Genomic DNA, 15,435 nt, shown 5'->3' with positions numbered 1-15,435 from the left:
GCATCAGTATATCACCCGAGAGGGCAGGGTTCGAATCCAGTCTGGGTCCTTAGGCAAGACCCTTCAAGCTACTGCCTACCTCATACCATGAGAGATACTAAGTTGCATAACATGCCGGCTCAGACGTCGCCCGGCCAAACAAGGTCTGCGTCAGGTGTTGGGGAACCAGAGCACCTTGATGACAAATGGGCTACTGGAACAAGACGGAAATGGGCGAGAGATGAAAACGTGGATCTGTTGGAATGCTACTACTCAAGTAACCCTAGTGAGAGAGGTTACATGCAAAGACTGGGGAAGGAATGGTTACTTCGACATCCCCAATCAATACTAAGCGCTAAACAACTAGTAGCTCAGTGTTCCAACATCCGCAAACGGCAACTGCTATCACAACTTGAGATTGACGAGATACAACACAAATGCTACGGCAAAAGGGAGGAACCCGGATGTCAGGACTGTGGGGACTTAACTACAAGTCCCCACCCAGTGAGGGGATACACGGCCCCAATGAGCGAAACAGAGCTGAACGAGACAGCTCCTGAGAGAGAGAATCATGACCCGAATGACAACCAGGCCTCCCCGGCGCTAATTACAACGGCTGAGTGAAGTACCATCTGAAAGTCTCATTGAGAATGTGAATGCAGCATTGAGAACGATCCCTACCAACACCATAACAGAAACCAATGAGCTGATCTACAACTCAGCATCAGTGATCCTTGAGATACTTGGCTATAAGAGCAACCATGAGACCCAATACCCACCATGGAAAAGACGGTTAGAGGCTAAAATCAAGGTAACAAGGAGGGAAGTGAGCCAACTGTCAGAGCTCCACAAGGGTGCAATGAAAAGACCAGTACCCAGAAAGTACAGGCAGATGCCCATACCTGAAGCACTCGAGACTGCCAAACAGAGGCTCCAAGCCTTGTCCAGCCGCCTAAAGAGATACACAAGGGAGAATGAATCCAGAAGGATTAACCGGCTCTTCTCCACTCAACCAGCTAAGGTGTACTCTCAATGGCAGGGTAACAATAACAACAGAGCAGACCCACCAAGGCTGGAGACGGAACAATACTGGAAAGGCATATGGGAAAGGGAGGCGTCCCACAACAGCAATGCACAGTGGCTGATCTCTCTACGAGAGGACCACAGCAACCTCCCTGAGCAAGCCCCGGTAACCATCACTGTGACAGATGTCCAAGAAAGAGTCTCAGGTATGAAAAACTGGACAGCACCAGGGCCTGACATGATCCATGCCTACTGGCTAAAGAAACTCACTGCTCTCCATGAGCGAATGGCAGCCCAAATGAACCAGCTGCTACAAAGTGGGACTCACCCTGAATGGTTAACTGAAGGGCGGACAATCCTAATCCAGAAGGATCCATCAAAGGGTCCAGTCCCACGCAACTACCGACCAATAACCTGCCTCTCCACAACCTGGAAGCTCATGTCAGGCATCATAGCGGCCAAGATAAGCAAACACATGGATAAACACATGAGCACGGCACAGAAGGGTATCGGTGTAAATAGCAGAGGAGCCAAACACCAACTCCTCGTAGACCGCACAGTTGCCCGAGACTGCAAAACCCGACACACCAACCTGTGCATGGCTTGGATTGATTACAAGAAAGCCTATGACTCAATGCCGCATACTTGGATCATTGAATGCTTAGAGATGTATAACATCAACAGGATTCTGAGAGCCTTCATTGCAAACTCGATGAGGCTGTGGAAAACCACCCTTGAAGCCAACTGCAAACCACTTGCACAAGTGTCCATCAAATGTGGCATATACCAAGGAGATGCTCTGTCCCCGCTACTGTTCTGCATAGGCCTGAACCCCCTCAGCCAAGTTATCAACAAGACTGGCTACGGATACAGACTCAAAAATGGGGCCAATATCAGTCACCTACTCTACATGGATGACATCAAGCTGTACGCCAAGTGTGAGCGAGACATCGACTCACTGATCCACACCACCAGGATCTACAGCACTGACATTGGGATGTCATTCGGACTAGAGAAATGTGGTCGGCTGGTCACAAAGAGGGGGAAGGTCATCCACACAGAAGGGGTCTCACTCCCAGAAGGAACAATAGCAGACATAGAGGACAGTTACAAGTACCTAGGTATACCACAAGCAAATGGCAACCTCGATGAGGTCACAAGGAAAGGAGCCACAGCTAAATACCTCCAACGAATAAGGCAAGTCCTGAGAAGCCAGCTCAATGGCAAGAACAAAATCCGTGCGATAAACAGCTATGCCTTGCCAGTAATCAGATACCCTGCTGGAATAATTAGCTGGCCAAAGGAGGAGATAAAAGCCACAGATATTAAGACCAGAAAGCTACTAACAATGCATGGAGGGTTCCATCCCAAATCCAGCACCCTGAGACTGTACACGAGCCGCAAGGAAGGAGGCAGAGGACTAGTGAGTGTGAGAACCACTGTCCAGGACGAAACAACTAAGATCCATAAATACATCAGGGACAAAGCCTCAACAGACAATGTGCTCAGTGAATGTCTCAGACAACAGGGAACGGAGGTTGAGGTGCCAGAGATACCATCATGGGAGGACAAACCCCTACATGGGATGTACCACCAGCAAATAACCCAAGTGGCTGATATAAGTAAATCCTACCAATGGCTGGAAAAAGCTGGACTCAAGGACAGCACAGAGGCCCTCATCCTGGCCGCCCAGGAACAGGCCCTAAACACCAGAGCAATAGAGGCCCAGATCTACCACACCAGACAAGACCCAAGGTGTAGGTTGTGCAAGGAGGCCCCTGAGACAGTCCAGCACATCACAGCAGGGTGCAAGATACTGGCAGGGAAAGCGTACATGGAGCGACATAACCAAGTGGCAGGCATTGTGTACAGAAACATCTGTGCAGAATATGGACTGGAAACCCCGAGATCAAAGTGGGAAACACCCCCAAAGGTGGTGGAGAATGCCAGAGCTAAGATCCTGTGGGACTTCCAGATCCAGACAGACAAAATGGTAATGGCGAACCAACCAGACATTGTCGTAGTGGATAAACATCAGAGGAAAGCCGTTGTGGTAGATGTAGCAATACCAAGTGATTGCAACATCAGGAAAAAGGAGCACGAGAAACTAGAGAAATACCAGGGCCTCAGGGAAGAACTGGAGAGGGCCTGGAAGGTGAAGACCACAGTGGTGCCTGTGGTCATCGGGGCCCTCGGGGCAGTAACCCCCAAACTGGAGCAGTGGCTACAACAGATCCCAGGAATAACATCAGACATCTCAGTCCAGAAATGTGCAGTCCTTGGCACAGCCAAGATACTGCGCAGGACCCTCAAGCTCCCAGGCCTCTGGTAGAGGACCCGAGCTCAGAGGATAAGAACCACCCGCGGTGGGTGAGAAGGGAATTTTCTTTTTTTTATATATATATATAGCGGTGGATCACTCGGCTCGTGCGTCGATGAAGAACGCAGCTAGCTGCGAGAACTAATGTTATTTGCAGGACACATTGATCTGCAAATCATATTTTGATTAATTATATTAATTATATAATTAATCCTAATTATATAATTAATTAGGATTAATTATATATATATATATATATATATATATATATATATATATATATATATATATATATATATATATATACAAATATAAATGTTGTGTGATTTAAGCCGAGCATTTGTTATACCAAAACTGAAGTTAATTTACATTGTAAACGTTAAGTTAAAATTAATCAGTAAAGAATATAAAGTATGCTACAACTAACATGTCTTAAATTGATGAAAATATCTTTATTTCTTTATTATTAGTTTGTCTCAACACATACACTCGGTTTATCAACCTTTTCTCTGTAGAGGATCCCACAGAATGATCAGTCCTGATTAAATGTTACTGATTGAGTTCATAAACTGAATTTGGAAATTGTTTAGAAAATCATTTAAAAGCAGCTGTTATGGCTCATAGCTGTGTTTATTATCTGGTCATATTATAGTGGAGCCAGTTAGTACAGATACATTCTTAAATATTAGATTCGCGATCTGGACAGGCACAACGTCGGCCACCGTAGGAGCATGAACGAAAATAATGTAAAGTGAAAGTGAAAGGAGCTTCCATGCTTAACCAACGAGGAACGAGGTTACCTTTAATGGAAACCATAATTAAATTTAAACAATTTTTAGTTTTAGTCTGAGGAAATGTTTAAATGGATCATTTAGTAAGGATTTGACGTTTGTAAATATAGGAAGATGAGGCTGTTTGCTGCGTTTGTGTTCTTCCTGAACGGTAGGATTTTTTTCCTTCATGCTCATAAAATTATTCAGCCAATCTGTTTATTTTCTTCCTTCATTGTCAATAAACAGTTTTTCATTTACATGATCAGCAATACTTTTAGATTTAAATAAAATATGGAAAATTACGAGTATTTTGATAATAATTACGTCCTGCAGAGACATTGTAGGATTATGTCTGAAAACGGTTTTACAGCATAAAGTGTTAAAGTGAAACCTCGACCTCTGCACACAACTTTCAGCAGAGAACCGAGTCATGGATGTTTTTTAGACTGTTTCTCAGTGGCGGGACTCAAATCCTCGTCTTTTCCTAAGTTCTGCTCCACCACCACGGTGAGGTTTAATGTTCATGGATTCCTATGCATTCTGTAATTCCCTGTCGAAACGAGGGCGTTTGTAAATACCAGACTTGACGAACTGTCCCGCCTTCCTGAAATAGAACAAGGCTGAGCCACTTCTTCCTGGCAACAGCTGAGTCATGAGACCCCTCCCCTTAGGGACCATTAATAAATTTCAAACACAGAGAGAAAACGAAAACCACAGTTACTGGAAGGCCTTTTCTTTTACTAGTGCTAAGAATAATGCCAAAGCTTAAATGTGAATTCTAGACAGACTTATTCAATAAATTTCTATTTATTGAATAAGTCCTGATCAGGCTTGTCTTATCAATAATATCTTTCAAAAACAGAATAAGGAACTTCTGTATAAACCAAATGAATCCTTGTGAGTACAAACTTTGTCTTTTTCTATTATGTGATTCTGATTAAACAATTGTCCCCCAGTTAGTTGGCAAAACCTTTTGTTCTGCTGAATTACACTTAGCAGATGAGATATGATGTGTCTTTAATATATTAAAGAAGTAAAAACTTTTTTGGGACTGGAGCAGTTGGTGAGTAGAGTGACCATCGATGTTTTTATATTAAAAAAAATTCCCTTCTTACCCACCGCGGGTGGTTCTTATCCTCTGAGCTCGGGTCCTCTACCAGAGGCCTGGGAGCTTGAGGGTCCTGCAGTATCTTGGCTGTGCCAAGGACTGCACATTTCTGGACTGAGATGTCTGATGTTGTTCCTGGGATCTGTTGTAGCCACTGCTCCAGTTTGGGGGTTACTGCCCCGAGGGCCCCGATGACCACAGGCACCACTGTGGTCTTCACCTTCCAGGCCCTCTCCAGTTCTTCCCAGAGGCCCTGGTATTTCTCCAGTTTCTCGTGCTCCTTTTTCCTGATGTTACAATCGCTTGGTATTGCTACATCTACCACAACGGCTTTCCTCTGTTGTTTATCCACTACGACAATGTCTGGTTGGTTCGCCATTACCATTCTGTCTGTCTGGATCTGGAAGTCCCACAGGATCTTAGCTCTGGCGTTCTCCACCACCTTTGGGGGTGTTTTATATATATATATATATATATATATATATATATATATATATATATATATATATATATATATATATATAAAAATTCCCTTCTCACCCACCGCGGGTGGTTCTTATCCTCTGAGCTCGGGTCCTCTACCAGAGGCCTGGGAGCTTGAGGGTCCTGCAGTATCTTGGCTGTGCCAAGGACTGCACATTTCTGGACTGAGATGTCTGATGTTGTTCCTGGGATCTGTTGTAGCCACTGCTCCAGTTTGGGGGTTACTGCCCCGAGGGCCCCGATGACCACAGGCACCACTGTGGTCTTCACCTTCCAGGCCCTCTCCAGTTCTTCCCTGAGGCCCTGGTATTTCTCCAGTTTCTCGTGCTCCTTTTTCCTGATGTTACAATCGCTTGGTATTGCTACATCTGTTGGAATATATATATATATATATATATATATATATATATATATATATATATATATATATATATATATATATATATATATATATCGACATTTCCATCATTTGGCTACATCAATCACAACAGTTGTTTTCTGCTGTTAATAAAATTAATGTGAGATTCATTCACTTTCTGGTGTTTTCTTTGTGAAACTGCTTAAATACATTGGAAAGGAAGAGAACTTTGAGGCATTAATATATAATATTAAATGGCTGAAAGATGCATCTTTGACTTAAATGTATTTATATACTGATTTAAAAACTTTGTGCTTTTCATTTCAGCCTCTCAAGAATGTTTTTCGGTAAAAGTGGAGGTTCAAGAGGGTGCAGAATCTGTTGTGTTGCCCTGCCAGTACAATCAAGTACTGGAAGAGGTTGTTACAGTGAAATGGAGCCGCCGTAATCTTAATCCCAGTATCGTCCATCAAAGGCGAGAAGGAGACGACCTGCGATCACAAAATCAGCTTTTCAGGGGAAGAACATCCATGAGATCTGATACTCTAGACTCTGGTGACTTCAGTCTTACCCTGAAAGACTTGCAACTTTCTGACATCGGCATCTACATCTGCAGCATGATTGATGATGAAGAAGAAAAAACACTATCAGAAGTTGAACTGCATCTAAAAGGTTAGCTACCTGGATGCCAACGAGCATCCTGCATATCTTTTATATGTGTTTATTTATGCATATTACTCTCCTTTTTTGATACATTTTATAGTTAGTTCCAAGCATGAATTCTGAAGGAACGCAACAAACAGAGTCCAGGCCTGGAGATTTATTATCACTATGATCACATTTCAAAGGGGCTACATATATTAAGCCTGTTGCATCCTGAGCAATATGGTATGATTCAGCAATACAGATTTTGTAGAGAGACAAACCTAACAAATCTATTTGTGGAAATATTTTTTTTTTCTTATTCATTCATGACACTGCTTAATTAAGTAAAAACTTTAAGGGAGTGATATTATGCTAATAATGTAGGATTAAATCATCCAAATGAAATGTAATGCAAGTTATCTAATTTTAAGACATTTAAACGTATTTTTCTTCTCCTTCCAGCCTCTCAGGATTCATTGACTAAAAAAGTGGAGGTTCAATGGGTTGAGTCTGTCGTTCTGCCCTGTCAGTACGGCCAACAGTTTAGAAGAGATGGTTACAGTGAAATGGAGCCGCTTGGACCTCAATGTCAGTACTGTCCATGAACGGCGAGAAGCAGACGACCTGCGTGGGCAAAATGAGCTTTTCAAAGGACGAACATCAATGAGACCTGATGCTTTAGACTCTAGTGACTTCAGCCTCACTGTGAGTGAACCTCAACTTTCTGACAGTGGGATCTACATCTGCAGCATCATTGATGACGAAGAAATAGAAATAATGCTGTCAGAAGTTCAGTTGCATGTCAAAGGTCAGTGGTTTTGCTCAAGAAAAGCATATGGCATCCTGATTACATTCTGACTAATACTTTATTAAATATAAAATACACAAATTAACAATTATAAAATCAAAACTTCTTGAATCACTTCTAATCATTTTGATTTGCAGGAGTGTGTGAGTGTGTGGATATATGTGTGTGTTTGGTTGGTGTATGTGCAAATATGACACCTGAAGGTACAAAGTTGACAGAACACTCTGTGCCGAGTAACTGCACAGATAGGCTCTGCACCGCCAGGCACTCTGGATACAGCAGTGCTCCTCAACCCCTGAGCCCTGTTTGTTTTTAAAATGTTCTAATTTATATACGTAATAAAAAAAATCACTTCAATGCAGCACTTTGAATGGAAACTGAACACAACTACCTTGCTTTGTGTCTTTAATTGAATAGAATCTATATAACTGACTTTGATATTCACTATTGTTTGACCGTTGTGCATGTGCAGACCCTCTGTATGTCTGTCACTATATACATTATTACTTCTGAGTTTTTCCTGAAATGGTCCAATCTAAAAAAAAAACTGTTTAAAGTTATCAAAGTAAGCTGAGTTTTTAGTCTAGTAAGTCAGTGTTTCAGCTGTTTTACAGATTTGTGGTGCATAGAAGCTGAATGATGCTTCTCCTCATTTGGTTCTAGTTCTGGGGTAGACAGAGCAGAACCAGAACATGAAGACTTGAGCGGTCTAGAAGGTTGCTACAAAGCAGCAGATCTTAAATGTATTGTGGTGCTAAACCGTTCATTAATTTATAAACTAACAACAGTATTTTATAGTCTATTCTTTGAGCTACCGGGAGCCAATGTCCACTGGTACTGGATGATAGAGGATGCTCTGTCATTCTGGTTTTAGTGAGAACACGAGCAGCAGCATTCTGGATCAGCTCCAGCTAATCAGTACGACTGAAGATAAAGACATTGATGAGTTTCTCTAGATCTCACTGAGACATTAATCCTCTAATCCTGGAGATGTTCTTCAGGTGATAGAAGGCAGACTTTGTAACTGTATTTATATGACTCTGAAGGTCCATCAATACACCCAGACTTTGGGCCTGATCACTAGGATTTAGTTGTAATAACTGAAGCTGTGCATTGACTCTAAATCGCTGCTCTTTAGGTCCAATGATTATAACTTTAGTTTTGTTTCTCTTCAGCTGGAGAAGTCACATGTGACTTCTGTCCAGTTCGATGAGAAGTTACGTATTGACTCAGAGAATCTCTGTCCTTTATGTAAGATTGAAACAGTTGAGCACTGAACTGGAGAGTCCAACCCAACTCTTCAGTGGATTCAGTAAAATGTCATGATCGACAGCGTCAAAAGCTGGAACATGAAACTATATGTGAACATTTCAAAAAGTAAAAATAATCAATTTTTAGGAATTTGGAAAGTGCTTACATATCTGCATATATTTTAGACATGAAAGTCTGTGTGTAAGTGCAAATTAATATACTAACTTTCACTGACTTCTGCTAAGTTCTTTGAGCATTTTAGGATTCATTTGCCATTTCTCAAAATGAACAAGAAAATATCTGATCTTATATTACTTTTCTGTATATTAATGAGACTTTTTGGATGGTTGTGAATCAAAGGTGTATAAACGTGATTTTGATTTTTAAAATGCAGTTATTCTGACACAATGTGGTACTCTAAGTAAATTCTAAATATATGCTTTTTTCCAACTAAGCCATTTTAAGGTGCTTCATAAAGGAGACATACAAAAACAGCTGACCAAAGCACAAAGATTTTGCTCATTGACATTAAGAACCCTTCTAACAGTTTCCCAATGTTAAAAGACTATTCTAATTTTGAAAAGTATAATAGAAACAGTTTTGCAAAATATCAGACTTCTGAGAAAAATGTGAGTGGATGTTCTGGCAAAGCATGTGTAAAATCTAACTAATGGCTTTTTTTTCCATAGAAATTCCAACTTGGCTCATAGTTCTTGTTATACTGGGTTTACTGGTTTTTGCTGTTGCTGGCGGTCTTTTATATCGTTTCCGAGATAAATTTGAGTCAGGTAAGTCTTTCTTTCCACATCTATTTCTAACATGTTGGGGGCTTTGTGAGTTTAACTTTTACAGACAATTACAGACAACAACCCACTAGCTGATGCAGAAAGGTTACTGTGGTTTCATAGGCATCAATTTACAATGCTGACTATCAATATTATATGGGTTAGTACTGCTGTACTCCATCAATCTATCCATTCATCTATCTATCTTGTGTTCATGTGGGATATGATATCTTGCAAAAATATTCACAGTCCTTTTAACATTTCATATTTTTTTACTTTATACACATAAAATTAAATACACCTCAGAGATGCACTCTCAGAAAGTTTATGTTGCTCATTCTCAATACACCAACACAGTTGATGATCAGTGGATGGTGCTGGTGGCAGCTCTATAGTCTACACAGTTCTGTTATTAGCCATTTGGATACCCAAAGCATAAATGCTTTGTGCTGTACTTCTCTTGTATTTATCATTTTACATGATTTTATTTTATTCAGAGAATACATAATATTGACTCATTAATATGGGGCTGGTAATCAAAGGGAACAATTTCTTAAATAATCGGTTTTGGAATTGGGTCCAGCATACAAGCTCCAGGTTTAAATGAAGCTAAAATTTCTGAAAACTTAGCAAGATGAGGTTCTTCAGTTGCCTCCAATGATGCCTTTTTTTACTAAGTCTTTTGAGAGGATGCCAATAAATCTATTTTTAATATATTACTTTTTTATTCATACATAATAAAAAGCTGTCAAGCTTGGATCCAACTCACATCACACAGAGATCATACATTTCATTATCAAGCTCCTGGGACTAAAATAAAGAAATTCACAAAAAGCCGCTAAGCGCCTCACAATCTCCTATCTGCATATCTAACATCTGATATTAACAAAGACCAGACACTAATAGTCAGAATTTACTGTCTATTCTCAGAAAGTCTGGCCTCCATATGAAAAATATACTAATATATGATCCCTGTGCTGAGAACAGGAACATTATAACTAACAAAATAAAATGCAGCAGTCTTAAGCCTTGTCAGAAGCACTTCCCACAGATAAAACATCAACCACTAAGTCACTTAAACTGACTTTTTTAACCACTAAATCTTTTCTTTTTTCAAAAAGCTGAAAGGAAGTGCAAAAGTCTGATCTTCAGGTCCACTGTGACATCTGTAAAGAAAGACTGAAGTGCATTATTTCTTGCCAGAAAGTGAAAGGATAATTTTACACAGAGTACAATATTTCAAGCTATTTTTAAGAATTTTTCAGAATTGTTTGCAGGTAACAAAAACAAAAAATTCAGTGTCTTATCATAGCAGTTTACAGGATTAGCAATTTTACGCCAACTCATAACTCCAATTCGAATTGGCCAAACTGCACAAAACAATGAAAATATTTCTTTCCTTATCTGTAACTTTTAAATAAGGAAATACTGAAATATATGTACTTTTCCAGACATGAGTGGCTCGGAAAATATCTGTGTTTGGGTTTGTGGTTTATGAATTTCATACTTTAATTACATTTTCTTTAATTGTTTGATGCAAAAGAGGAAGTCCCATGATATGTACATCCAATAGACAATAAGGAATCTGGTCTAACCTAAAGTACAAAAATGTAATCATATTTTGTAAATTAGGTTTTTTTCCAATATAAACAACAAATATTGCATAAACAACATTCAACTTTGCTAATGAACTTAAAGATTTGTATGTTTTGTTTTTTAAATAAGTCTAGTCACCTTATCATGAGACATGATAAGGTGATTATACACTTAAACTTTTCCAACAAATATGGGCTTGTGTGTCTAAGATCTAATTAGTCTTTATGTTTTTTTCATAAAGTTTCACCTCGGGCCAAATTTCTCCTGGGGGTGATGGTCGTGCTGGTTGTCCTTGCTGTTTCTGCTGGTCTTTTATATCGTTTTCAATACAAGTTTAAGTCAGGTAAGTCTCTTTATAACAATATCATTGCCAGTTTAGTTAAATTTTCCCAAATTATTTCTATTTGCTTAAATGCAAAAAAACTTGATGAGAACAATTTTTAGAGATTTCTTTGTAACTTCACTTTGAACTTTATTCCTTTGATACTGGCCAAATTTATGTAAATTATTGTCTTTTAAAACATAATATGTTCATATATAAATTCATTTCATGTAAAAATTTGACAAACTAAGTGCTACATGTTTTCAAGTTAGCAAAAGTGCTAAATAAAATATTAACTCCACTAATAGCAGAAGTGTGCCCATAACTGATTGTACTTCTTGAGTAATTCTGCTGGGCTTTTCTGAGAACAGTGTGTATGTGAGGACCGCTTAAGAGCCCAGGCTACAGTGGTTCCTGGCAAAAACAAGTCAACAGTCTTGTTGTGCAGGAAACTTAAAACTGGAAACTGTTGGGAATAAATAACGCTGTTTTCCTCTATTTCTTTTAGTCAATTGTATGGTTGTATATACACACACGCACACACACACACACATACACACACACGCGCCCACACACACACATACACACATACACACACACGCGTCCACAAAGCTAAGGTTAAAGGAAATTACACTATGGAATGCCTTCTTTAGGGATAAGCTTAGAAAGAGGCCCACAAAAGGAATCAGAAACGTTAGGGGCCATTTTACTGTTTTAGCCCATGAGGAAAACATGACAATGGACCAGCAAGTCGGCCCATTGTCATGTTGGACAAGCATGACATGCTGAGAGACCCAATGGGCCAAAACTTACAAACTCTGTGTTTTAATGCGTTCCAAATGCATAAAAAGTACTAATATGGACCTTCCATGAAGTTTCATAAATCAAAGAAAGTTATTTTCTGCTACTAGTTTAGAATATAGTCCAAATTTTAAATGTCTGTATTTGTAGTTTTTAACCCCTTAACCCTCGTCCCCTGAAACTCCAAAAATGGCTTGAACAATTTGGAGAACATTCAAAAGCTTGGTCTCTTTATGAAGATGACAAGCTAAATTTTCTATTTTTGCAGTCAAAAATACTTTAACTGTAAGTGATTTGTAGTTATTATGTTTGTAACACAAAAGAAATTGAAACATTTTGTTTCACCCAGATTTTTTATTTTTATTTCTTGTAAACACACATTGAGTGTTGAATATATGGACTGGAAAATACAATAAATCTGTAGAATAAAATATTCCTCTCCTGGATTTCAAGACTTATCAAAATAAGAAATGTCATTTTGGACAACAGTGAAAATAACTTAAAATTATATAAATAAAATAGCATATCTTCTGTACAGTCAGACCTTCTTTCCCTCCTCCCCCTTTCTTGCAATGTGCCATCTGTCTGTCTGCCCCAGTGAGCTGTTTATCAAAAAAAAAAAGTTTCTAATTCTTATTTGGTAACCAAAATCTGAAGTTCAGATCAGATGAATGCATCCACTAATTATTTAGCCGGATAAAAACACAAAATTAGTTTTTAGGGGGAAAAAAACTTAACGATAAAACAATGACAAATTTCTAATTTTAATGGGTTTTAAATTTTAAATGACTCTTCAGATGTGGATGGAAATTGTTGGGTATCTTCTACAGATGTCCCAGTGTCACCCTAAAGTGAGAGAGGTCACTAGTAAAGAAGAGTTTTTCAGCAATAGGCATGTCAACTTTGGAAAAATAAAAATCAAAATGTCTTCTTTTCATTGAGTTATTATTTTGAATTAGACATCAGATCTAACATTTTAAACTTGGACTAGATTAATATTAGAAGCAGAATATTTACATAACTGGAGGAGCGCTTTTACTCTGGAAGGCGCTGCTACTTGTTCCATGGAGCACATTAAAATCGAGTGCAGGCTGGTTATACTGTCATTTCCCAAGAGGCGACTAGATTTACTGCATTGGTTTCAATGCTGGCTGTTGGTTTCTATCTAACACTTCTGATCATGCTGATACTAGTGTAGGAGCATTAACAATGTTATTTAAAATATTCATTGCCTCAGTGAGTCGTTGCCACTCAGCTATTTTTTCTGTCTGTGAAAACACGTCTTTTCCTGCCTGGGGTCCAATTAGAAACTGGAATTTTTAGTTAACTTCCGTTGCAATCAAACTCTGTGAGAGTTTGATTGTACATATGAGAGGGATAATCTCCTCAAAACAATGGTATAATAATTTTCTTTCAACATGATTTTTTTCAGTGTGTATATGTACAAATGTATTTTAGGATATTTGTAATGAAGCACATGTGTTTTGTTCATTTGAACCTTAATTTTTCTTTAGTTTTTTTTTTGCTAGATTCTAGGAAGACATTTAGACTTTATGTACATATAATGAACAACATAGTACCTGACTTTATCTTATTTTTTCTGAATTAAATGACTGGATTAAATTGACTCTGAAGAAAAAAATACTTTCTTCAAACATTGCCTCATGACGTGTTGTCAACCAGCTTTGTTATATAATTAAATTTAGTTCTTGGAACGTAAGTAGTTGCATAAAATATTTCATTCTAATGTGTTTAATTATAAATATATTCTTATTTTTATTATATTATAGTTTTTAACCATTTAACTATCATTTTGAAGGTACTTGATGGAGATTTACAAAACCCCAAAAGATGAGTTTTTATTCATTGATATTAAGAACATAAATACTAGAGAATTTAGCAATTTAAAAAAAAAAATTCTAATTATGAAAGATTAAGATAATTATTCAAAGTATTAAACTTTTTACAAAATATAAGAGATCTCTACTGAACATAACTGTCACATCTCAAATTGATCTTTTTCTTTTTTCATAGAAATTCCAGCTTGGGCCATACTAGTGGTGTTTCTCCTGTTTTTTTTTACTGTTGATGTGGGCTACCTACTTCACTTTCGACAAAAGTACAAGAAAGGTAAGTACCTTTTACATCTCTATCAATTGTAATGTAAGGGCACAAATACCATTAATTTTTGGGGGTGAAAAGGGTAATAAACAGGAAAATTTTCGTGAATAGTTTCTGGAGCTGGTGAGAAGGCATGAAAAAAAGAAGCTTTCTCTTTTTCTTGCTTCTTTTCTGACTTGCCCTGCAGGTCTGAACTCACAGAATGTTAGATACAGTTATTAAAAGTAATAATTGTAGCTGTTGCATTGTTATGTACTACTGCATAATCTACCTGTTTGCATATTTTTATACATTTAATCAGAAGAGGTTTTATGTTAATTGTATTGTTTAAAGATACAAGAAACAGATCAAGATGTCTGCATGTCTATAGCCGTAGCTAATTTACAACATTCATCTCCAGCAAGGTTTTTTGAGAATGAGAAGCTAAGAGCAACATTAAATACAATAAAATGATTAAAAAGAAATATAAAACAATGTATTTAAAACTACCGAACAATTGCTATATTTAAAAAGGAGAAAAGTTCTTGTTGCCCTTTAATCAAGTTCTTAATCCTTGTAGTGAATATTTTAATGCCAGTTACTGCCTTAAAATGACTTTCTATTTGAAGTTGTAAACAAAGCTTACAACTTCCAATAGGAAAGGTTGTCTGACCAAAGGTTGTCCTGCAAAATAGTATTTTAATACCAAGATTGGTGGTTCCAGTGACTCCATTACTGTTCTGGTTTTTAATCAAATGTATGTAATGGCTAATGTACCAAGATGGACATATTTTATATAGCAGCTTAAGAAAGCAAAAACTGATGAACTGCTGCATTTTGCTGTGGTGACTCAGAGAGTGTATAAAGAAATGCATCATCTGGATAAGGTGGAAGGTGGTAATTCTCATTAATTGATGTAAAATGACATTACGTGTCTGAAAAACGCATAAATCTGCCCATTTACTCGACACCTGCTCAGCTGACATTTATTTCCTACTGAGTGAGTTAAAAAGTAAAGCTGAAGTGATTGAACTCCAGTCTCTGGGGAGAAGGCCTCAGACGGCTTCAGTTGAAACATGATGA

The 15,435-nt window shown here is 38.2% G+C and overlaps 1 protein-coding gene across 1 annotated transcript; it reads left to right on the top strand.

Annotated features, from left to right (window-relative positions):
- The first annotated feature begins 4,117 nt into the window (after positions 1 to 4,117).
- On the top strand, positions 4,118 to 7,311 carry LOC129374544 (V-set domain-containing T-cell activation inhibitor 1-like). Its single transcript, XM_055053013.1, has 3 exons — positions 4,118 to 4,264; positions 6,372 to 6,716; positions 7,152 to 7,311. The coding sequence occupies exons 1-3, from the start codon at positions 4,228 to 4,230 to the stop codon at positions 7,292 to 7,294; spliced, it is 525 nt and encodes a 174-aa protein (XP_054908988.1). The 5' UTR covers positions 4,118 to 4,227; the 3' UTR covers positions 7,295 to 7,311.
- The last annotated feature ends 8,124 nt before the right edge of the window (positions 7,312 to 15,435 follow it).

The sequence above is a fragment of the Poeciliopsis prolifica genome, unplaced genomic scaffold, assembly GCF_027474105.1.
Source record: "Poeciliopsis prolifica strain line A6 unplaced genomic scaffold, Auburn_PproV2 SCAFFOLD036, whole genome shotgun sequence".
In the NCBI taxonomy this organism is placed as follows: domain Eukaryota; kingdom Metazoa; phylum Chordata; class Actinopteri; order Cyprinodontiformes; family Poeciliidae; genus Poeciliopsis; species Poeciliopsis prolifica.
This window is presented reverse-complemented; position numbering and strand designations above follow the sequence as displayed.

Bases quoted from the DNA above. Each gene is read 5' to 3' on its own strand.
- LOC129374544 (XM_055053013.1), top strand. From the start codon at position 4,228: ATGAGGCTGTTTGCTGCGTTTGTGTTCTTCCTGAACG. The intron at 4,265-6,371 runs GTAGGATTTTTT...TTTTCATTTCAG, and splicing joins GTTTGTGTTCTTCCTGAACG to CCTCTCAAGAATGTTTTTCG. The intron at 6,717-7,151 runs GTTAGCTACCTG...TTCTCCTTCCAG, and splicing joins AGTTGAACTGCATCTAAAAG to CCTCTCAGGATTCATTGACT.